General features: G+C 43.4%; 1 protein-coding gene across 3 annotated transcripts in view; it reads right to left on the minus strand.

The window, feature by feature from the left end:
- Adamtsl3 (ADAMTS like 3) overlaps positions 1–24542 on the minus strand; it is a 294249-nt gene that overhangs the window by 25869 nt on the left and 243838 nt on the right. For all 3 annotated transcript variants that reach the window (XR_005089681.1, XM_028873809.2, XM_028873810.2), the window contains exons 21-23: positions 20679–21753; positions 19375–19502; positions 16454–16582 (exon numbers count right to left, since the gene is read on the minus strand). Coding sequence is in view for 2 of the 3 variants with exons in the window: in XM_028873809.2 (XP_028729642.1) it covers positions 16454–16582; positions 19375–19502; positions 20679–21753 (1332 nt within the window). In the remaining variant the exon portion in view is untranslated. The remainder of the gene's footprint in view (positions 1–16453; positions 16583–19374; positions 19503–20678; positions 21754–24542) is intronic.

The following is a 24542-nucleotide window of genomic DNA, read 5'->3' on the forward strand; positions in this document are numbered from 1 at the left end:
TGGCTCAGTGGATAAGAGTGTTTGTTGTTCTTCCAGGGAACTTGAGTTTAGTTCCCACATCCATGTCGAGCCTCCCACGACTGCCCATAACTCCAGCTCCAGGGGTCTGATACCCTCTTCTGACCTCTGAGGGCACCTTCACACATACACAGACATGCACAGACACATTCACATAAATAAAAATAAATCTTTAAAAAGAAAGAGCTTCTGGGAAGACTACAATTTATTTTTGAGGTAAACAATTATATCATTTACAAAAGTTATAATTTTGTCTCTCCCAATATTTACATTTGTGATTTCATTTTCTTGACAGTGTTTACAGAACAGTGCTGTGTAATACCTTCAGTGGCAAGTGCTGTCAAGTGAATATCTGCATCCCCCCCCCCAAATTCATACACTTAAACCTAGCCCACAATTCCTGATGAACAGGGTAGATTACTAGTCCTTGAGTAGTTAAGAACCTTTTCCAAGAAATACATGAAACAGTGCTGTTTCCAGCACTGGATTGAAATGTTGCTGGGATGCTGAACACTGACTTTCAAGAGGGTAAGTCAGGGTGAGATTCCTCCCAAATAGCTCTTTTTCTTCCAGCAATCTGATGAGGCTCCAGCAGACAGCCTCTGAGTTAGCTCAAAGTCCCTGGGAAAAGCAGCCAGACTCACTCTCCTGGGCTGTCCTGGAGGAGTGGCTTACCCACATGAGGCTTGTTAGAGCAGCCTAAAGAGAGTAAATGAAAAGCCAAGGAAGTTCTCTGGGGCCCTATATTAATAAGACTGGCTTTCTAAGGAGGATAAAAAAATTTTCCTTCAGAGCATCTTGGAAGGCTTGGGCACCGCCTTTATAGGCAAGAGCTCTATATGGGGGGGGCGGGATTCAGAATTCCTACTGCAATCCAAATAATTAGAGGAGACAAGAGGAGAGCCAGGGACAGGGACAAACCAGGGGATGGGACATGTTTGCCCCAACCCAGATCTTCAACTTCCATTTTCAAACTGTTGGTCATGATGAATACCATTAGTGGTATTCAATATTGTTAGTGGAAAGCAGTCCAGAATTCCTGTTCTGCTTCTGATTGGTGGGGGGCAGATGCGTGTGGACAGTTTAACACAGTAGTTAAAAACAAGGAGGCCCAGGTCAGGCAGAAAGTGGGTGTAGAGGGGTCTATAACGTTCACACACTGGAACTGCCATAACTTAGAAACAAGCACACTTGGATCCAAGCCTCTGTATGGTAAGGGTATGATGCTGAATCTGCAGTCGGTGAAAACCTGTGGCTGTTAGGAACACCATACTGCAAAACAATGTGCAGCGAGGCTTTAGATGTGAATGGAGAGACAAAAGCCCCATTGTTGAGAAGCCAACTTGGGGACCTTACCCCCAGAAATGTCATGACACCTGCAAACGTTTTCAAAGGACTAAAGAGAGCAGAGGATGAAGATGGGATCCTTCATCCTGCTGCCCTTTGCAGGCTTTAAAACTAAAAATGTCTATTCTGTGAAGACAGCTCTAGCATGTCAGAAATGGTTTCAACTTATTTATCTAACCTCCAAGACAGGCCATTCCCACAAGAATTCACAGCTCCGAAATATCCGGCAGTCTGTTTCCACAATGCTGAAATAGCTTTTGGAAGGTGAATGTTGTGGAAAAAAAGTCCAGCTCTGCAGAGGCTGTGAAACATGTACTGCAAAGAGTCTGCACCTCAAGGGTCTCTTTAAAGTAGTCAGCATTTAAAAACAAATTTCCTCCATCCTTGAAAAGCCCATGAAATACTCCACACCAGAAAATCCTTGGCTTCTGCAGACCATTCTAAGACGCCAGCTCTTTACGTAAGTACATAGCATCTCTGAATGTTTTTGCTATCTGTTATCTCTTTCAGCTATTTCACAATATTCTGTGAGTCTTTTTACCCCCTCCTCTAAAAGAAATGAAGACTTAAACCACTACTCTCTTCCCCCAGGGAATCATGAAGAAATGATGCTGTCAATATATAAAGTAAGAGGTTTACCGAACATAATGTAGGCAAACAACAAAAGCGGTGTCACCAATAACCGAAACAATCAACAGGATTGCCACAGTACTGGCATCAGAGATAAGGCATGGAAGAGACAACAAAGTTCTCAACTGCAGGACAGCGAGGCAGCAGCAGAAGTTTGAAGAATACGCTTCTTTAGAGCTAATTGCATCTTCTTTTGTCCTTTCGGGCAATGAAGGACCTGGCCATCGCTGAGGCTACCTTCAGAACTCCAAATACAAAACTATGGCTCTTGCCATTTGCAGGGCATTTGAATTGCTGTTGATGTACGTTTCCTTTTCTAGAAACGATGCCAACAGACTGGTGTAATCAGTACTCTCAGCAATTTGTTCTGAGGCTTTAGAATCTTTTGGATCGCACCATCTATTCCCCAACTCTGTCATTAAAGGTCTTTCTCTAAAGTCTCCTAAATTTTTTTTTGTGTCATGGATGAGGGGATCACCAAGTTCTCTTCATGGCGTGGTTATCCTTGACCTCTCAGGACACTGGGATTCTGCTTCACTCAGGACTGGGCAGTTCTTCCTGTCAGTCATAGTCTACGAGGGGCTGGATACTGTTCTCCAGGGCTTCCTGTACATGCCACAAAGTGTCCATGGCAATTATTCCATATGTTGTCTCAAGGCCAGAACCCGCCATTAGTTCCTTGAAGAGTTAGAAGCAAGGGCTTGTGCACACCAGACACAATGACATGAGCTGCTGCTGGGATGCAGCATTGTATACATGGCATCGTGCATGTGGAACTACACATATTGCAAAAGCCACTGACTCAGAGTGTCGAGAAGAATCCTACACGGAAGCTCAAATGGTGAGAACAGTGGACAATCCTAAGGCTCAGCTTTCTGAACAGCAATTTTGGTAACTTACTCACCTAACACTGGGCTATAGGTGGGCAAATTGCTATTACCCACTCTTTAGAAGCTGCATTAAAAATGGAATGCTTATCCAGAGGGCACATGGCATGATCTACAGGGGGATTCTGGACCATATGCAAAACAAACTAACAAAAACAGCAGGAGGGGGTTTTGAGCATGAGAAGTCATTTTAAATAGACTTTATTTGCCTCTATACATTTAGATATTCCAAGGATTGTAAATGGTTTTTTAAACTGACAACTAAAATACAGATTATAGTGTATATTTCCAATTTATAAATGAAGAAAAATAAATTATCCTTAACTTAGAATATGGTCAAAAGAGCTAATATGTTCAGTTGATAAAATAGGAGTAAACAGGTAATCCTCAAATTTTGTTTTTAAGTCTTTTGTAAATTATATATAAATATTTGTAGGCAAATGTATTTTGGTAAGCATGGTTCTTTCTTTTTTCCCTTTCTTTCTCTTTACTTCCTCTCCCTTCCCTTCTGTCAAAGTCATCTATGACTTAAAGACATCTCAGAACCACAACATATAATATAAACCAGTAGTCGGCAAACTGATGGGGTGATGAGACTATCTTTAGGAATTCAATCATATAAGCCTGCTTCACCACAAATATTTTCTCAAGATCCTTTCCTGAAAGAGGCATTATTCAACCCAGTAAAGAAAGCTAATAATTTGGCAAGTTAACAACAAAATTCCTAGGTATATTCCAAAATATTTTAACCTAGAAGGAAAAGACTGAAATGAAGAAAATATCTTTCAGTTTTATAATAGGAATCTTCTAAACTGACTATGACCCCATCCATGAAGGGTTTTCCCTGTCTTCACTCATTGCCTGGAACACCAAGCATGAGAATTCAGCCCAAATGAGGCCCACATTTCCCACCAAATGCTTGCACACACACTGGATAGTTAAGCATTGTGTCTGTAACTCCTACCTACTTTTTTCCCTCCCCCTTTTTATCAATGGACAGCAAAAGGCAATGACAGAAGTGTGGGGTTTAAACCTACAGCACTGATAAGCTTACACTTTCTAGAAGTGCAATTTGGCAACGATGCATTAAACATTACATACACTTTAACACTCTATAAAGCTACAAACCGTTGACTTTCCCGTGACCTAGGAGTTCTAATCCTATTTGGCTTTTTTTTTAAAGAAAAAAAATTGAAATGTAAAAAGTTCTATGCCCAAAGATGTTTCTTTCATTGCTATATGCAATGGCAAAGAAGTAAGAATAGCTTCCAATATTGTCCAAAATTAAATGGTTTGTTTAATCCATACTTATACAGCAAGATATCCAGATAAACACTAATGGGGCAGTGGTACTGGAGACTGAGCCCACAAGAGAAGGCTGATCAATAAGATCTCCACTAAAACTGGAAGAGACAGGCAGGTCAACAGATATAAAAACAATGACACAAAAGCACCAGAATCATGAAAAATCAAAGCCAAATTCCTCAAATATTAAGTTCCAAAACACTGAAATGGGAAAGATGCTGGGTGAAGATTTCAAAGGTTTACTAATAAAAACTGGTCAGTAACCTTAGAAGGGATATGAACAAGCAGATAATCAATCTAGGACCTGGAGAGGAAGCAAGGTAGAGCGGACGTCAGCAAAATGAACAAGCAAACCAGCAACACTGAAGGAAAACTCAGGCAGGAGGTTTATAGTTTTAAAAAGTCATATAGAAATATGGAACATGAAAATCTCCTCAATAAAGTTTGCAAAACATAAGGAAGACTATCAGGAATAAAGAACAAGGTCAAGGTTAAATATTAATTTTTAAAACTGAGCAGCACCTACTACTGTGCATGAGCTCTGGAATAGGATCAAGAGATTGCCCTAGTTAGTTTTTATGTCAACTTGACACAAGGTAGTGTCATCTGAGAAGAGAGAACCTCAATTATGAAATTGCCTCCATGAGATGGGGCTGTGGGTGAGCCTGTATGGTATTTTCTTAACTAGTGATTATTCAGTGGACCTGGGTGCTATAAGAAAGCAGACTAAGCAAGCCATGAAGAGCAAACCAATAAGCAGCACTCCTCCATGGTCTCTGCATCAATTCCTGCCTCTAAGTTCCTGCCCTGTTTGAGTTCCTGTGCTGATTTCCATTGATGGTGAACAGCAATGTGAAGTATAAGCAGAATAAACCCATTGGAGTTCCTGTCCTGATTTCCATTGATGGTGAACAGCGATGTGAATATAAGAATAAAGCCTTTCCTCTCCAAGTTGCTTTTGGTCATGGTGTTTCATCACAGCAACAGAACCCCTAACTAAGACAGACACCAAACTAAAACCTCCACAGGATAGAAGCACAAACTGGGGGGTACGGGACTACTAAAGGCATAGAAAAATCTGCTCAATGAAATTATAGTACAAATTCCCTCAAATCTAGAGAAAGAAATGGACATTTAAACACAGAAGCACTTAGAACCCCAAATAGACAGGTCCAGAGAAGCATTTCTTGAGAACACATCATAAGATGTCAAAAACACAAAGCTCTCTCTCTCTCTCTCTCTCTCTCTCTCTCTCTCTCTCTCTCTCTCTCTCTCTCTCTCTCTCTTCTCTCTCTCTCTCTCTCTCTCTCTCTCTCTCGTGTGTGTGTGTGTGTGTGTGTGTGTGTGTGTGTGTGTGTGTGTGTTCATCTGTCAGGGCAGGTGGGGGACACCAACTTACTTAACAAAGACAACATATCAGACTAACATGAGACCTCTCATCAGCAACCATGAAAGCCAGGACAGCAGGGAACTGTATGGCTCAAGTCGTAAAAGTAAACAACTGCCAATCAAGATTGTTGCTTCATCCAGCAAAGATATATTGAAGATTGATGGAGAAATGCAAGCATTTCAAGACAAGTGGCTCAAGATTACAACCCAGTACTGCAGAAGATAGTTAAAGGGATAGGATACTGAGTGGGACAAGAAAGGCAGTGTCAATCATAAGAGTACAGGAACGAATGCATTCCATGAAAAGTTGAGCAAAGGAGAACAAGGAAGGATCTGTCATGTCTAACCAGGAGAAAGAAAAGAACAAATAATAACAAACCAGAAAAGCCGTAAGAATCACTAAACATTTCTCAGTAATAATGTTACTCATAAATGGTTTCAACCTTCACCAGTAAAGAGAATCAGACTGGCTGATTGGGTTTAAAAACAAAAGCAAAGCAAAACAAAACAAATCTGACCCTTGGAGCTGGGGAGAGAATGCTGTAGTTAAGCGCACTAGCTGTTCTTCCAGAGGACCCAAATTGGTTTCCTATACCCACATAGACATCCCACAAGTGCCTGTAATTCTAGCTCCAGGGGACTGGAATCCTCTTCTGGCCGTTCTGGGCACATGCACACACATAGCATACAGTTACATGGGCACATACACATTCTCATTAAGGAAAAGAAAAATAATTCTTAAAAAAATAACCCCTGGCCCCAATTATCTGCTACTTCTAAGAAACATCTCATGGATAAAAGTCAACTTATCAAATGAATGGAAAGCCCAAAGAGACTGGAATAGCTATTCTGATACGTAGTAAAGTAGAATCCAAGCCAAATTAGAAGACATGAAGGCCACTACATATCAAAAAAAGAAGAATTCATCAAGAAGATCTAACTATTTTTAATAAATACATTGTATTCTGGAGTTCCAAGTTTCATAAAACTTACAAGACTGCTTCATAAAAGAGGAGGACTGGACTCCAGGCCTCTAAGACTCTTTCATATTTAATTTTGCATTTTTTAATCTCAACCACATCTTACTATCTCTCAAGAGAACTTTCTTTCCATATTTTGACTTCATCTAATTTTGAGGCAAGATGGGGCCAGATCCAAGCTATTCAACACAGTATTACTAACTGTGGACATCTAGATACATAGAAAGAGTTGTGCATCCAGAGGCCATGAAACATAACCATGATGTGACACACTTCCCAAAGGCTGTTCAAATCTCCCCTTTCATCCTGACTCATTTCCCTCTAGGACGTTATTTCATTTTAAACAGCAGCTTCACATAAATGAAAGAATCCTTTTCAAATATATCAAGTTCTGGCTCCACTGAATTACAGACTCTTACATTATTTGCTTCTTTTCTTTTTATTACAACCAGATTTTCCAAATCATAACATAGGTAATTGGGTTTTTCATGGACTAGTAGTTTAGCTGCAAAAATTGTTTTTGTGAAGGACTTTCTATCTACCTATTCAGAGTTTTCCCCACATTCCTGGGTTCTTTACTCAGACATTTCCAATATCAGGCAAGAATTAAGGATGCTCAGTTTCAAGTTCTAACTGGCCAGGTATCCTCAGCACTTTTCCTTCCTTTATATTATCACTTGGTCCACATTTCTGCCAGGTACCTAAGGCCCAGGAGAGAACTTCCTGCAGGACATCCCACCCCAGTGACTCATTCTATAGCAGAAAACAAATGGCCAGGGAAACGGTGCTAGGAGCTCAAGGTCTCACAGCCAGGCAAAGGCAGGGCTGAGAGAACCACAAGTGATACGCACATGCTGTGACCCAAGACTGATGGATATTTAAGCCTGTTTTTGTTTGTTGAAGACATTTTAAAGCAGTAAGCAAGCATTGTAGCTATGGTCAGCATTCAAACCACAACCTGTCCTTCTCTTCTCTCGGAGCAGGAATGATTCTGCACCCTTCCTTGCAACTACAAACCGGCTGTGGAGTGCATCCTGACAGCCGTCCCCGGGCCTCAAGGGGGCAGACCTCATGAAAAGAATTTCTGGTTCTGATCATCTAGTTGTTCTAAATTAGTTTTTCCAACATAATATTCTGCCACTCTATTTTTCAATATTCTTGCCAATTTAGTAGTGTGAAACTCTTGAAGTTGTCCAATGTAACAGGACCGAGAGGGGCATCATCACTATCTTAATCTCATTACCAGTGAGATTGGAAACACTGCAAACCCTTCGACGCTCAGGGCTTCAGTTCCAACAACTGTTGGTCCTATGGCTGGCTTACTGTTATTTGGTACTTAAGTTGATTCGTAGCAATCATTTATATACCATGGATACTGTGTGACAAGTACTTTCCTCCAGAAATGTAGCTTTTTAAAACTTGTTGAAAATATCTTGAAATGTTAACAGCAAAACTAATTGAAATATTATTTATATATTATGAAATTCAACATTTAAAACTATATAATGCCGAAGTTCAAGTACATTCATAGAGCTCTCTAATTATTACCATGTAATAGGCATTTTATTTTGATTTGTACTTCTAGTATTTTCATTATTCCCAGATATCAAACGTATCTCTTGTATTTTAATTGAAAAATTAATTTCTTCATATTGTAGACATTTAATAAGAATCATTCTGGGCAGAGCTTTTTTATATTTATAACCAATTATCATATCACCATTTCCTCAGCCATTTGCCTTTTGACTTCTCCTTCTGTCACTACTAGCTTCTGGGTTTTCCTATATGCTTGAATCTGCTGTGGAATCTGCCTTCCTCCCCCATCAGCACCACACTGCTCTCAGTCCTCTGGCTTTATCCTAAGTCTTTGTAACTGAGGGAGGCAAGTGAATGAAGCCCTGGCCACTGTGGGACCCAGCACAGCCACTTGGTGAGTTAACGCTACCTTTCAACTCTCCTGGGCCCACGAAGCTTCACGGGATTGCTCCTGTCTCCCTTTCTTTCCAGTCTCCTGCTCATTTCCCTCTCGCATACATTGACAGCCAGTAGAGGCCCCGAATATCAAACTCTGCCTTGGCTTGACCTAAAGCAGATCCTTGCAAGCCAGGCGTGGTGGCATGTGCCAGTAATCCCAGTTCTCTGCAGGAAGAAGCAGTAATATCAAGAGTTCAAGGTCATCTTGGACTACATCATAAGTTCAAAGCCTGCCTGGGCAACCTGACACGTTACTTTTAACAAAACCAAACAAATCCAACCCTAATAAATGAACTATTTGCAAGCATTGTAAAAATCTTTACATTCTTGGTGAAAATTCTCCTTAACAACACACAGGACTAGGTTTAGTTTAGGAGTCACTTAAAACTTTTATACATTTGCCCTCATGACTTTTGTTAGAGTCCCCTCTACCCTACCTGGAGAGCTTCCTGGTGAGGCCAGATGTCACTCCCTGCTGCAGAATTCTTCTTCTGAAGCAGATGTACATGCTGTCTATACACCCTGACTAGTGTTCTATGCCGTTTACATTCTTCAGTGTAGTTTGAATTTCAAAGCCCAGCCAACCCTTTAGGTTTCACTTGGCTCCGAGGAACAGGTGTCAAGTGTATCTCCTGCTTAAGAGGCGTTCTTCCTTTGGTGGCTGGGCCATAGAGCTTTGACAGGTCCATCCACTCTGGGACCATCATTTTTCTAGCTCAAGCCCATTTCTGTCTGTGGACCCGGAGAACTTAGAAACAAAAGAGGAGCTGACACACAGTGACACCTCCACACTAGGGAGGTGAGCGTAAGGAATGGTTCCCAAACAAGAGAATGCACACAGAGCAGAAAATTACAGGATATACAGGTGGGCTGGCGAGATGTCTCTGTTGACAAGGATGCTTGCCCCCAAGGCTGAGGCCCACGTGGTGGATTGAGAGAGCTGACTCCTGAACTTGTCCTCTGACCTCTGCATGTGTGCCAGGGCATGTAGCGCCCCCCCCAAAGAAAATGTAATAGACAATTATATGGTCAACAGTGCTTATGGAACGTGCTCGTGTGAAAGGAATAATTAGATAACAATGCTATTCACTGCTTTTTGTTCCCTCTCCTTAACAGAAGGTACATGTGGGGCGGGGTGGGGGTGGGGTGAAGCCCACTCCCTAATACCCCACATTTTACAAGGAAGTATCTCTTAATGGCAAGCAAGACAAACAACCTTTTCAGGATAGAATGTTTAACCTTCAGAAGTGCTGTTTTTTTTTTTTTTTTCTAGTTCCATCATTTAATAGAATTAATAGAAAAATCTCGAAGGGTGGCTGGAGATAAACGCTATTGATATCTATACTACAAGTAGTATAAAACATGTTGCCCACAACAAAGAGTTAAAAATTTGTCTAGAAGCTCTAGGTATGTGCTTTAGGATTCCAAAAAACAACTAGCAGGAAACAGTTCAAGAGCAACTTTTTTTTTTTTAATGGTATATCCTACTGAATTTCAAAGTTCTGGAAGAATGTGATTTTGTAAATCATGCTATATATTCATCTATGAAACAAAAGACTGAATTAAATGATGACCAAGTCCTTTCTACTGCTAGAGTCTATTTTCTGTTTTGGAGATGAGGGCAAGACAGACACATGACTCATCCATGGTTATATTCTGGCTACTCACAGAACTGTCTGTCAACCCACAATTTCTGACTTTTATCAGCATTATCATCTGCCTTTAAAAAGATGGCTCTCCGTAGAAAGCTAGGCCGGCTATAGCTTCTGCCCACGAGGAAACACTAAGTTCACCGCAGGTCTGTTTAAAATGGCACATAACTCAACATGATGGCACCTCCAGTGGCCGATTCACTTTGGAAGGGAAAGAACCTCTGATGGGTTTCTGGGGTTTGAGATCATAGTGGAGGACGGCCAGGCACTAAAGACCAAAGGGACTACTTCTAGAAAAGATGAATGGTAGGGAAAGGTGAATACTCCCAACCCTGAGCTTCACTGGAGAGAAAGAAGAAGGGGGGAGGAAACAAAGGAGGAAAAGGAAGAGGAGGAGGAGGAAGGCCTGCCCCCCAGCAGTATAACATAGCACAGGGCAGAAGGGCCCGCAGGTCAGGAGGGGATCAGACAGTTCATATTTTCCCTGAGTGGATAAGAGACCAGACCTGAGCTGAGTTTAATGGTCTTCTCTGGAGACTTAGTGAAAACAAGTTTCCACTGCCTCTAGTCCCTGCCTTAGGACAGCAAATAATGGGCCACAAACCTTTGGATGCCACCCCCACCCCCACCCCACAGTTTGACTTTAAATGGTCAGGAAGCTAAATTTTAAAACGAAACATTAAAAGTTGAGTTTCTCTTAATAGAAGTCACATCTATTTTTCAGAATCCTCTGCAGGTGGAGGGCTATAGAAATTGGAGAAGTCTGTGGCTTGGCATCTGAACAGTTCTGTTCTGCTTTTCTCCTTGCCCTGGCGAGAGAATGCTGGCCTGTTCTGCAATGGTAGGTCCATTTTGCCAGAAAATTCACATATTTGTGGGTGGAGCCAGTTGGGAGGCTGGGCAATCTGTCAAAAGTCTTCCCAGGCCAAACACTTCGAGGACTGCCAGGGTTTGAAAACTAATACCTTGGAGGGTAGCAAATTTCCAGCGTGCATGGAGCCAAAGGTGTGCCTTTAGAAAGAAGTAGGGCAAGTAGGGGAGCATTAGGGGAAGGAAGAGAAGGAAGCTGGGCGAGTGTGACTCCGGTCCTCTCATGACACCCATCCTTAGGTGCTACCAGGCAGCCTCAGAGGCCCTGCTGTCACACTGCATCTCGATCTAACTGCTTCTCCTGAATTCGGGACCTCTGACAGAGAAGAGTGGGGCGGCTCATACACCCTAGGCAGTTACCCGTTAAAAGACTCTGAAAAGTTCAGAAGGTTAAAAGAAGCAAAGTCTCCTCCTCAAGGTCGCATAAGCAGGCAGCAGCTGCTAGACTACAGGAGACTCTTTGATAGAGCTGCCTACACATTGTGCAGAGAGCGCCAGGGCTGTTGCTTTGGTGACTGGTCAGCCATGCAGGGATGGACTTTTTGGTGATGTAACTGCTTGAGTCTTCCATGCTCCTATAACTCACCCCCAATAAACTCATTGGTTTAAACTCTACATTTGAATAGAACCTTTTTTTTGGTCTGTGGCTGGTGTCTTATACAGGATGAATAAATACTTTCCCATAACTGCTATGGTGGTTTGAATTGTTATGGCCCCCATAGACTCATGTGTTTGAATGCTTGGTCCACAGGGATTGACACAATTAGTAGGTGTGGCCTTGTTGGAGTGGGTGTGGCATTGTTGCAGGACATGTGTCTTAGAAGGCTTTGAGGTCTTATAAGCTCAAGTCTGGCCAGTGTGGCCCACAGTCTCCTTCTGCTGCCTTCGGACCACGATGTACAACTCCCCGCTCTTTCTCCAGCACCTTGTCTGCCTGCTCACCGCCAGGCTTCCCATCATGATGATAATGAACTAAACTACTGAAACTGTAAGCCATCCCCAGTTAAATGTTTTTCTTTATAAGAGTTGCCATGGTCACTCTAGGACCCAGTCCTGAGGCACAACCCGTGCCCGGGAACCCCCACCCATCGCTGCCCCAGTTGAGGACCAGCAAGAAAGACTCCTTCAGGCAGGCTTCCCCACCAACACCCCCCATCAGCCCTGCAATCTACAAGACCCACACCCTACCTCAAATCCACCCATCCCCCTGTGACCTCAGCAGCTCCCTGAGACACAGAATCTGCCGGCTCCAATTAGACCAAGAGCTACTACGATTGGAGCTTGAATGGCCCCCCGAGACACAGACACAGCAAGCACAGATTGGACCAAGAGCAGCTCCCTCAGACACATACACCTCTTACACCTACTGGAGGAAGGGATGGGTAGACTCCAGTGCAAACATACATACAACAACATAAAGAGCAATATGGCACCACCAGAACATAGAGGTTCTACAACAGCAAGACCTGAACATCACAACGTAGAAGAAGCAGAAGAAAACGTCCTTAAAATAACTTTATGAAGATGATAGAGGCCTTTAAAGAGGAAATGAAAAATTCACTTAAAGGAAATTGAGGAAAAAACAAACAAAAAATTGGAAGAAATCAATAAATCCTTAAAGAAAGCCAGAAATAAAAGAAAAAAAAAAACAAGAAAAAGACAGCTAAACAGGTGAAGGAAACAGTGCAAGACCTGAAAATTGAAATAGAAACAGTGAAGAAGTCACAAACCGAGGGGATGCTGAACATGGAAAATCTGAGTAAACAAACAGCAACTACAGATGCAAGCATAACCAACAGAATGCAAGAGATGGAGGAGAGAATCTCCGGCATAGAGGACACAATAGAGGAAATAGATTCATCAGTCAAAGGAAACACCAAAGCCAAAAAAGTCATAACACAAAATGTTCAGGACCTCTGGGACACCAAGAAAAGGCCAAACCTAAGAATTATAGGGACAGAAGGAGAAGAATACCAAAGGCACAGAAATATATTCAACAAAATCATAGAAGAAAACTTTTCCTATGAAGATACAAGAAGCTTATAGAACACCAAATAGACTAGACTCTCTCAAAATGCAAGACTCCCTTGCCACATAATAATTAAACCACTAAACATACAGAATAAAGAGAGACTATTAAGAACAGCAAAGGAACAAGGCCAAGTGACTTATAAAGGCATGTCCATCAGAATAATACCTGACTTCTCAATGGAGACTCTGAAAGCCAGAAGGCCCTGCACAGACATAATCCAGACACAGACTCTAAGAGACCATGGATGCCAGCCCAGACTACTATACCCAGCAAAACTTTCAATCACCATAGACGAAGTGAACAAGACATTCCAACACAAAGCCAGATTTAAACAATACCTATCCACAAATCCAGCCCTACAGAAAGCAGTAGAAGGAAAACTCCAACCTAAGGAAGTTAGATGTACCCACAAAATCACAGATAGTAGATAACCCCACAGCAGCAAATCCCAAAGAAGGGAAATACACACATACTACCACCAAGAGATAAGAGAAATCAACAATCACTGGTCATTAATATCTCTTAATATCAATGAACTCAATTCACCTATAAAAAGACAGAGGTAACAAAATAGATATGAAAACAGGATCCATCCTTCTGCTGCATACAAGAAACACATATGAACTTCAAAGACAGATACTACCTCAGAGGAAAAGGCTGAGAAAAGACTTTCCAATCAAATGGACTTAAGAGAGCTGATGTAGCTATCCTAGTATCTAGCAAAATAGACTTCAAACTAAAATTAATCAAAAGAGATCAGGAAGAACATTACATATTTATCACAGGAAAAATATACAAGATGAAGTCTCAAATCTGTACATTTATGCACCAAATACAAGGGCACCCACATATGTAAAAGAAACATCACTAAAGCTTAAATCACAATCAAACTCCACACACTAGTAGTTGGAGACTTCAATACCCAACTCTCACCAATAGACAGATTTGCCAGTCAGAAACCTAACAGAGAAATAAGGGATCTAACAGATATTATGACTCAAATGGACTTAATAAATATCTACAGAACATTCCACCCTAAAACAAAAGAATAGACCTTCTCAGCATCCCATTGAACCTCTAAAATCAACCACATACTCAGTCACAAAGCAAATCTCAACAGATACTAAAAAACCAAAACCAACCAAACAAACAAAAAAACTGGAATAACTTCCTGTATTTTATCGGACCACCATGGCTTAAAAGTTAAATTTTAACAACAACAAAAATTACTGAAAGAGTTGTCATGGTCATGGTTTCTCTTTATAGCAATAGGAACCCTAACAAAGACAACTCAGTGAAAGAGTCAAAGTCACACATCATGAGATGGTTCACTATCAGAGAACATCAAACATGACTACAAATACAAGGGTAATTATTAATCCTTAGAAATTGGGGGACATAGCTGTTCAGGTAACTAAGTCAATACACAGTAAATTGAGGGCATATAGAAAATTCCTTTTGAATTTAGTAGACGCAATTTGGTATGTTTCTCTAAGGAAGTGATCTACAGCTAGTCTCACAACAGCCCACCCCTTTACACCTGTAAAATGTAGAAATGTGCAGAATATATTGTCTGTCTATATTCTGGGGACTCTAGAGTCCAGGTTAAGACTTAAGAATGCCTGGCCTCGAGTGGCAAAATAGCCCTAGTTCAGGCAGAGTCAGGCTGAAAGTTTTACTTCTATTAATGAAAAAAATGGGTCTGGAGGGATGTGGGCGGAACATGGTGGGGGAATGCTTGCCTTACATGAGCAAGACCTGAGGGCCCATCCCGAGCACTGCAAATAAATAGTCTTTTATAAAGGGGTTGTGTGGTGATATATTGTGTACCCTAATAAGTGTGCCTGAGGATCAAAGGACAGAGCCAGCCACTAGATTAGACACAGAGGCCAGGCAGTGGTGGCACACACCCTTAATCCTATCATTCAGGAGGCAGAGATCATCTGGATGTCGGTAAGTTCAAGGCCACACTGGAAACAGAGCCAGGCAGTGGTGGCACACACATTTATTCCCAGTGCTGGGAAGCACACACGCCTTTAATCCCAGGAAGTGATGTCTGGGCAGAGAAAAGAGGAAACAGGAACTCACCCTCTTTAGCCTGAGGATTTCATAGAGGTAAGAACTAGTGGCTGGCTGCTCTGCTTCTCTGATCTTTCAGCTTTCACCCTGATATCTAGCTCTGGGTTTTTTATTAAAAGATCATCTAAGATTCGAACAACAGAGTTGAGCCTGCATTAGCAAACACAGCAGGAAAAGCTAATGCCACACAGGCTGGTGAGGCCCACTCACGGATGGCTCAGGACTATGTCTGAATAGAAGACACTGGCATTCCCAGTCTTAGACCTGGCTTTGCCAAGGCCACGCATAGCAGGAAGTCATATCTAACAACTTCCAAAAGTCCCTTTTCTCAGACTCCACAATCACCACACAACCCCCTAACTGAAAGTTTCTCTTTATTATAGATCTGCCCACACACAGTGCTCTGGCTTTCCCAGGATAAACATTCCAGTGTGTGTGTGTCAGTCACAGCCCACAGTGGAGACAAAGCGGCAATCTGTCTTAAACCTCTCTCTTGCTCTACTCCCACCGTGTGTGTGTGTGTGTGTGTGTGTGTGTGTGTGTGTGTGTGTGTGACAGACAGAGACAGACAGAGACAGAGACAGAGACAGAGAGAGAAGAACCTGATAGTGAGTTAGTGCGTTTGTACATGTGCATGCAAATTTTTATGTATGACCAAGTCAGAGGTCAACACTGGGTGCTTTCTTTACTCACTCTTCACCTTATCTTTTGAGACAGGGTCTCTCACTGACTAGCAAGACTAGCAAACTCTAGGAATCTATCTGTCTTTGCATCCTACCCAACAGAGCTGGGGTTACAGGCCCATGCTACTGTGCCCAGCTTTCTTATTTATTTGTTTATTTGTTTATTTGTTTATTTATTTATTTATTTATTTATTTATTTATTTATTTATTGTTTTTTGAGACAGGGCTTCTCTGTGTAGCTTTTCGTGCAGCCCAGGTTGGCCTCGAACTCACAGAGATCCACCTGGCTCTGCCTCCCGAGTGCTGGGATTAAAGGCGTGCGCCACCACTGCCCAGCCTTCTTTTTTATTTTTATGTGCATGTTTTAGATCTGAACGTAGGTCCTTGTGTTTGCAGAGCCAAGACTTTACTGGCTGAGCTATCTCCCCAGTCCTGGCATCAGTCTTACCATATGGCATGAGCTCACTTTGAGAATTAGACGGATGGGAGAGTACTAGAAACCAGAATGTGAGTTCATCAGGATGATGTATGGAACACTAAAATGCTAGCTGTCACCTTCCGGCTATTGTTGGCCAAATACCTTCATACTGGAAATGATAACACTTACCTTTTACAGGACAGTGGATTGTCACATTTGCCTGAAGGGCTGCCTCCACAGTGCCTCCCACCACAACAGACAGATGGCTGTGTTCTGGTTTGGTGACATTTCTTTCAATAGACATGATGACAGGTGCCTCTTAATTCAAAGGGAGCAGAAACTATGTTAGGTTTAAGCTCTTGTTCATTGACAAGCATCATTGATTTGCTGAAAGCAGGGAAGAGTGCTGGTCTCTTTAACCCCTGTGGTGCCCACAGACAAGCACACACACACAGCTAGAGGTACTCAGTGCAGAGATGATGGATGGATGCGTGGATAGGAAGATGGATGGATGGATGGATGGGGAGATGGATGGGAGGATGCATGGATGCATGGGTGGGTGGGGGATGGAAGTGTGGGTGGGTGGTGGGTGGATTGTAACAATGTATAAAGTGAAGATATTTTATCTTCATAACCAAAATTAAGGCTAACTCTTTCTTGATAATTTCACAAAGAAAGACTCAAGCTGCAAAATCGCATGGCAGGGCAGAATAGCATCTCTCACATGCAGCCTCAGATGAGTTGATGTGGGCCTAAAACTCTAGGGGTTGTGACCATCTTTATGGAAAGAGGGGTGTGGGATAAAGCAGTGGATCCTGAGCTATCCTGGTGCCCTTGGAAGGTGTTATCCTGGATGGAGAAGGCTCTCCAAGGCCTCTCCCACTGAGGTAAGAGTAAGCCAAGGCTCAACTAACATGTACAAAGCATCCCAATGTTTTGCTCAGCAGCAACAAGACCAGAGCTACTCCTTAACCAATAATCACAAAGCCTGCCTGTGCACAAGGTGGTGCAATCAGACATTTAAACAACAATATAGTTCAAAAAAAAAAAAACAAACAAACCCATATACAGTTTTCTTTTAGGTCCAGAGACAGACTGACTTGCCAATCACAGAAAAAAATGTAGGGTTGGGGTTCATTAAAGCTGTGCTGGGAAAGATAGGCAGGAGCTCACAACTCTTGTTAACTTACTTCTAACCATGAACATGTACAAAGTGTTTTCCTTCTGGATTATAGTAGGAATCCCGGTAAAAGTACTGAGTGATCTCATAGTCATTCACCCCACAGTGTGTGGCTCGGAGACTCCCCTTCTCACACCATCTAAATAAATTCATGTCCCTTAAAATAGTAAAACTATCACTCTTGAAAGGCTATTGGCTGCTGGAGTGCATCCTTAAGACACTTCTCACACCTCTCTACTCTGCAGAAATTCTTCATTTATAAAATCATATTAAACTATCTCAAGTGGATTAACACTGTTTGGAGGAGAAGTCAGAACTTGGCATTTTAATTAATGTGAAACAAATAGCCACATAAAACTTGTATTGAAGAAATAATAAAGACAAGCCCACAGAGTCAGGAATTCATTCAAGGACTTTCACTCCTTGAAATGTGATAATTAATGGATTTATTCATTAACTTAGTCAGGACACTTGCTTTATCCACCTATGTGCATAATTTGTGTGAAGTAGACAATGAAAATATAAAATAAGAACACATGCAATCTTGTTCTTAAGAAGCCCAGGCTACAGAAAGTTCCATTCTTTCTTGGAATGCCTGGGGCATAGAAAGCTATCCTGAAGGGCGGGGAATGATGGGAAGCCTTTGTGTGGAAGGGATCTGCGGTTGTCACAGCTCATCCTCTGGCTTATGGGAACGTCACATCAGCTCTATCAGAAACCTAGGTTATCTGGGGATGCACTTAGAGCAGACTTAGGGGCACTGGCATAGGAGGTGTCTCCTCTTCACGACAGGAACTACCTCCATTCGTGCTTGCTTGAAAGGAGCTAATGATTGCAGGCACAACAGTCCAGGAGAAAACAAAGGCCTGAAATAGGAGTTCTTAACCTATAGGTCACAACCCCTTGGGGGTCAAATGACCCTTTCACAGAGGTTGCCTAAGACCATCAGAAAACGTAGGTATTTACATTATGATTCATAACAGTAGCAAAATTACAGTTATGAAGTAGCAATGAAAATAACTTTATGGTTGGGGGTCACCACAACATGAGGGACTGTATTAAAGGGTTGCAGCATTAGGAAGGTTGAGAATCACGGGCCTGAAGGCTCAGCCTTGGGAAGGCAGTCATCCTCAAGTCATCCAGACCCAAGAAACTTTTAACACCAACAGGTTCAACTTTCTCAGCTTGTGGATGACAAGCATCTGCCATTAAGCTTAGCATCTAGGTGACCAAACTGGGTTCTAACCCACGATGTCGTCTCTATTCTCCCTTAGTCCATTTGAGTCACAATGAGAAGAAAAGGGAGTAGTGAGCTGGGGGACAGCTCTCTTGTTTATGTCTAGTCCTAGAATATAATCTTGCCCCAAGGAATAACTGCCTACATTGTAAGCAGTTAACAATGATCTTCTATTGTAAAAAATATTTTGTTACAAAATGACCATGTCCAGTGCCTATGAAGATGTATGCTGATGTAAAATTACAGTCCCTGGGGGTGGCAGGGAGCACTGGCTAAGGAGTGGCAGGTATGTCACCGAGAAAAAAGTACCAACTTTGAAGACTAGTGGTTCTCACTCTTCAGCTGATAGAACTTAAAAAAGTCAATAACGCCAACACTACCAATGAACCTCCATCTCAATGTCAACACTGCCAATGAACCTCCATCTCATTAATTCCCGATTGGTGGAAAGTAAGCCTTAGAGCCATTGTTTCCAGAGAGTTGGTGTAAACTAGGAACGTGTTCAAAAGAGCAAGCGTCAAACACATTCCAAACCCACTAAGGCAATGTTCTAGGCAGCATCCAGCAACCAGTGCTTGCACAAGCCCTGTGCCCTTGGGATACATACTCAGGCTTTAGAGTGCTAGGGTTTCGGGTGATACACAAAGCCACTACAAGACCCCAGACACTCTAGGCTTCTCCCACAGGTATTACCTGCATATAACACCAATGAACTTTCCACATCTGAACCGAGACGATCAGCTATGGAACATTCATATATCCCTTGCTCTTCCTTTGTAGGATTTTTTATCTGTATCTTCCCAGGTTCCTCCAAAATGATCCTGTAAAAGAGTTAATATGAGTTAAATGAGAATATAACTCAAGGAACATACATAATTGCTGTAGGGCCATCACAGGTTATGGAGAATGGAGACTGCAAATTTATAGGCTTTGGTCTGGCATAGAGCCCGAAAGATAATCATGTCCAGCCCCCTGCTTCAAGGAAGAAAGTACATATATGGAAGAGTGGGGAAGTCTTTCCTCTTGCATTAGATCAAAGAACACTTACAACAGGCTGAGATGTGGACATATTGGCTTCTATTTTAATTTTATTAGAGTTAAAAAAAAATCAATGGCAGACAAGCTGTACATCTCAGCAGCTCCCTGGAAGAGGAGAACAGCAGAAGGAAGGAAAACACCATGCCACCTGAGTTAAACAGACACAGATGTCAGATTCATGGTCACTGTGGAGTCACGTGGCAGAGTTGGGGCTTTAGAGAAAGAGCAAGGAAGTCCCGAATATAAAGGAAAAACCAAAGAAATATGTGTAGGTTTAGGTTCTCGCTAGCATCTGAAAGAGACAGGGTAAGGAAAGAAAAGAAAAAGAAGTCCCATCTTCCTGAGTCAGACCCAGAACCTCACTGCAACCACAATGGTGTGTGGACACTATCCCAGAGGGCAGGAATTCTGGGAAGGAAAAGTAAAGCACCTCACTTAAGCAGTCAATTAGTCCACAGATCCCTTCAGTGTGGCTTAAGGTGAGCCTGCCTTGAGGGATAGTCCCTTGGTCAGGTGATTAACTCGCCAAACTTGAAATGTTAGGTCTCTACTAAGGCCAATGATTCTAGTCTGTTGACCAGGAGTTTTTCCTTAATGGGCCTTTATCACTCTTTAACAATACTAATTAATACTAATTAAGCTAGTTTCAGAAAGGCAAATATTCCTGGTTTTTCTTTTTCCCATTTGTTGTTCCTAGATTGTGTATAGATACATAAAGTCTCCCCCCCCCTCTCTCTCTCTCTCACACACACACACACACATACACACACACACACACACACACACACACACACACACACACACACACACACGAAAGAAGTAAAACTGTTTAGGCAGATGAAGGAGAATGGGAGAAAGCACAGTTTTTAGGAGAAGAAATCTGAAAATCTTTCCAAGAAAACTAGAAGAGGCCACAGTAAGGTACTATCAAGGAGACGCTGTGTTCTTGGTTGACTCACTTCCCAGAGGGCTGCAGCAAGGCTCCATCCCTGGTCCATGTATACCTGGCCTCACTGCTGGGAGTAACAAGACCGCAAAGTATATTGATGAGCTCCGTGCTTTTTGTAATGTACACTGTATTCCCAATCCTTGCGTTTATTGTTTTGTTAAATGAAACTGCAGGGGGTAGGGTGTGCCTCATGAGAACCTGTCCTTTTGGCTTCAAAGTCAGCTTGCCTGGGTTTTTTACAGTGGGGCTTTGGGGAACTCTTCCTGTCTCCCCTCCGAGCTGAGCCTCAGGAGCAACCTCCTCGTGGATGGCCCTCCACGGGACAGGCATCGGCTGAGCCTTGGCCAGCTCGGCTACCAGCTGATATATCATCTGGGACGCCAGGTCATCGCTGGCTTCTCCTGTCTCCATAAGCTGGCTCATGTTTCGGATCAGCTCATCAAACTGGGCCGTGTCCATGCTGTAGGCCCCCTGTTTCATGGCTGCCTCGAACTGCTTGCTCTTGAACTCCCAGGAGTTAGTGTTTCCCGCAGATGTCCTGCACGGCCCCAACAGAGCTCTCAAGAGGGGTTGGTTGCTGATTGCCCCGTCGCGCAGGTAAAGCTCGTTTTTGTTATTCCACATCTGACGCATTTTGTGCCACGTGGCTCCCAAACTGTTGGCTTCATTGGGGTCCACCCCCGAGTGGCCCCGCACGTGCTCTCTGGGGGATGGGTGTGCAATGAGTCTGTTGTCGGTCCCAATGAGCTTGAGAACAACTGTCTCCTGGGCAGTGCCTGCGATGCATCTGTACACACCGATGTCCGGGGCTGCAAGGCTGTGGATTTTCAGGGAGCCCGACTTGGTGATGCCAAGCTGTTTGGAGTTCTGCAGACAGTGGCCATCCTTCTCCCACTGGATCAGAGATTTCTGGAAGCGTCTTACTGGACATTTGATGATCACAGATGTATTGAGCAGCAAGTAGGCCCTACTGCCGACGGTCAGGTTGATCCGTTTCTCCTCCCTCGTCTGAATATAGACTCTCCGGACACCGAGAATCTGGGGGCCCCGCTCTCCAAGCCGTGTCTTCGTCCCGAGTTTCACTTCTGCCGGGAAAAAAAATAAAGGAAAGAAACTGAGAGAAACCACTCACAAATAAAGGTGATTGACAGCAAATTTCTCAGGTTGATTGATCTAGGCCTACTAATACAACTTTTTTAAAAAAAGTTCTTTAGGAATTGTGAATTAAAACAAGAAAAATATCTTACATCCATACTTGGAGTAAATCTCACAGCTGTCTAGTGTTTAAGCAAGGATGCATGCAAGTTTGAACATGTTGCTTGGAGATAAAATATGTAAGTTATTTTATGAAGCCCTGGTTTGGCAGGCATGGGGTTAAATGACTTAGTGAAACAGAGGGAAAGGTTTGTCTGTAGTTGAGAGATGTTTGTTCTTTGCCACAATGGAATGATGGCTTGACCAGTCCCCAGTGTCTGGGAACAAGTCTCCATCAGCAGGAAGCTTTTGCAGCATGCTGGCCACCCACCCACCCACCATCAGGGTGGCCCTCGGTGAGTTAGTTTGGCTTGGACCACAGCTATACTAAATCTGCGGGAAGAAGTGAGAGAAGGTGATTGAATACATTCAGAAGGTCTAAAAAGGAGGGGGGTGGACAAAGTTCAGAATCTAGCCCAAATATGTCATCTAAACCATGAGGGGGATCTGAGGACGTAGAGGAGTATGTTCAAAATAGAACTCTCAGGAATCATAGATTCATAGGCTCTCAGGAATCCACAGGGTTGACCCCACCTTGATCTCCTGGCAGTGGTCCAGAGGGTACCTGGACCAGTCTACTCTGGTGACCAGCCTAGCAAATAACCTAGCTGTCATCATAGAGCCTTTGTCCAGTGACAGATGGAGGCAGATAAAGAGTTCCAGGAATCCAACTGATGAAAGAGAGGAGAGATACTGCAGGCGAGGGATGTCGAGATCATGATGGGAGGATGTGCAGAGATGACAGACCACACTAGTGGAAACCCATGAACTGTGGACTGGTGGCTGTGGAGCCCTCATGGGACTGGACTAGCCCCTCTGGACACAGAAGACGGTTGTTTGGCTTGAACTGTTTGGGGGGCACCCAGGCAGGGGGATCGGGATCTGTCCCTGGTGCATGGGCAGGCTTCTGGGGATCCGGTGCCTGTGGTGTGACACCTTGCACAGCTTTGGTGCAGTGGGAAGGAGCTTGGACCTGCCTAGACTCAGTGTGCTGGGCTCTGCTGACTCCCCATGGGAGACCTCAATTTGGGGGATGTGGGGATGCGAGGTGGTTTGGGAAAGAGGGCTGGGGGGTGGAAGGAGGAGGAAGGAGGGGGGTCTGTGGATAACATGAAGAGTGAGTAGAAAATTTCTTAATAAAGAAAAAATATGCAAGAGAAAAAATAGAAAGGTATAATAGAATAGGTGCTTTAAAGCAAGACATCTCTGAGTTTGAATGCCCGCTTTGCCTGTAGAATGTGCCCGTAAGTTTCCCTGAGTCTCTATCTTGCCTGCAAAATGAGAATGATGGTAGGAATTTCATTCAACAGACGAGTGTGAGAGTTAAGTCCATTTGCTTAGATCACATGTGTACTTTCAGCAGCAGGCACACTTGGGCTCTCGTGTCTGATGCCTCCAACCAGCTGCCGGATGGCAGAGGCAGCCCAGAAGCAATGGGGCAGAGAGGGAACCGGAGTTGGGGATGGGCTTTATTTGTTCCCATTGGCTCTAGTTGGCAGGTTGGGGCAAAAGGTTATATACCTACAATCCTGCCCCCGAAGGCACCAGCTTTTTCTCTTGTTTTTACTGAGAACTCATGTATTCCGGGGTGATGTGGGAGGCACTCTCGGCCCAGTTTCTTCTACTGAGTGACAGTGACGAGCTGCCACTAGTGAGGAGGGAAGGGAAATAAGCAAGAGCAGTTGTGTTGTCTGTGAGCATCCTGCCCACGTCTCTGCCACATACATGTCCTTTCCTAAGATGGCGGCAGGAGCACTTTGATCTGATCTTAGCATCAGGTATCATAGTACTTTGCTTATTAAGTCACACCTGTGTGTAACCAGGTTTCTCAGGATGCAAGGGCAATGGATAGCTTTGAAACTCAGTCTTTAAGGACAATGCCAAGTCCAACACTGGGATTCATGGAATGGTGTAAAGTGCAGAGAAAGATTCTTTCAGGACAGTAGAGTCCTCTACTCAAGAGTGCATTTTGACTAGTGTGGCACAGAACTCTATACCGGGAATTTTCTAGTTGAATAACTCAGGCTGGGGACAATACAAGAATGGTGTGAGGTCCACAGAGCAGTTTGATTCCTGGGGTCCAATGATCCAATATGGACACGTGCCTACCAGTAGCCTTCAAGATGTCTCTCATCCAAGCTTAGAGTTGATAGCTCCTGATTCTGTCCAAGGCAGGCCATGAAGCCTTCAGGTGGCAGGCAGGGCTCAGCTTTGGGTAGAGCACCTGGTACTTGACCAATGAAGCATGAAAGCTGGATGCCCCTCTGGCTACATACCCATTCATGGGAGACAAACCCTATGGTCCCACTCGTCCCCTTCCCAGCCCTGCCTTGGCAGTTGCTCACACTGAGGGTACAGAGCAGTTCAGACAGCAGAGAGCCAGGGGGTAGGTTGAAATTATCCTGCAGTCAGACACTCCCAAGACTCAGAAGGCTGCTAGGCTCCATTCCTTTAGCCCATTTCCCCTTTGGCTCTCCTGTAAGTCCCTTCAGAGCAGACCCCTAGAGTGCGTTATCATTGGGCCAGCTCTCGGGGAGCTGGTTTGGGCTTTCTGTCTCTCTCACATCTGGAACTATTCCAACACTGTAAGACTGGCCAAGCCTGATGAGACCAGGGCATC

Source organism: Peromyscus leucopus, chromosome 1 (assembly GCF_004664715.2).
Source record: "Peromyscus leucopus breed LL Stock chromosome 1, UCI_PerLeu_2.1, whole genome shotgun sequence".
NCBI lineage: Eukaryota > Metazoa > Chordata > Mammalia > Rodentia > Cricetidae > Peromyscus > Peromyscus leucopus.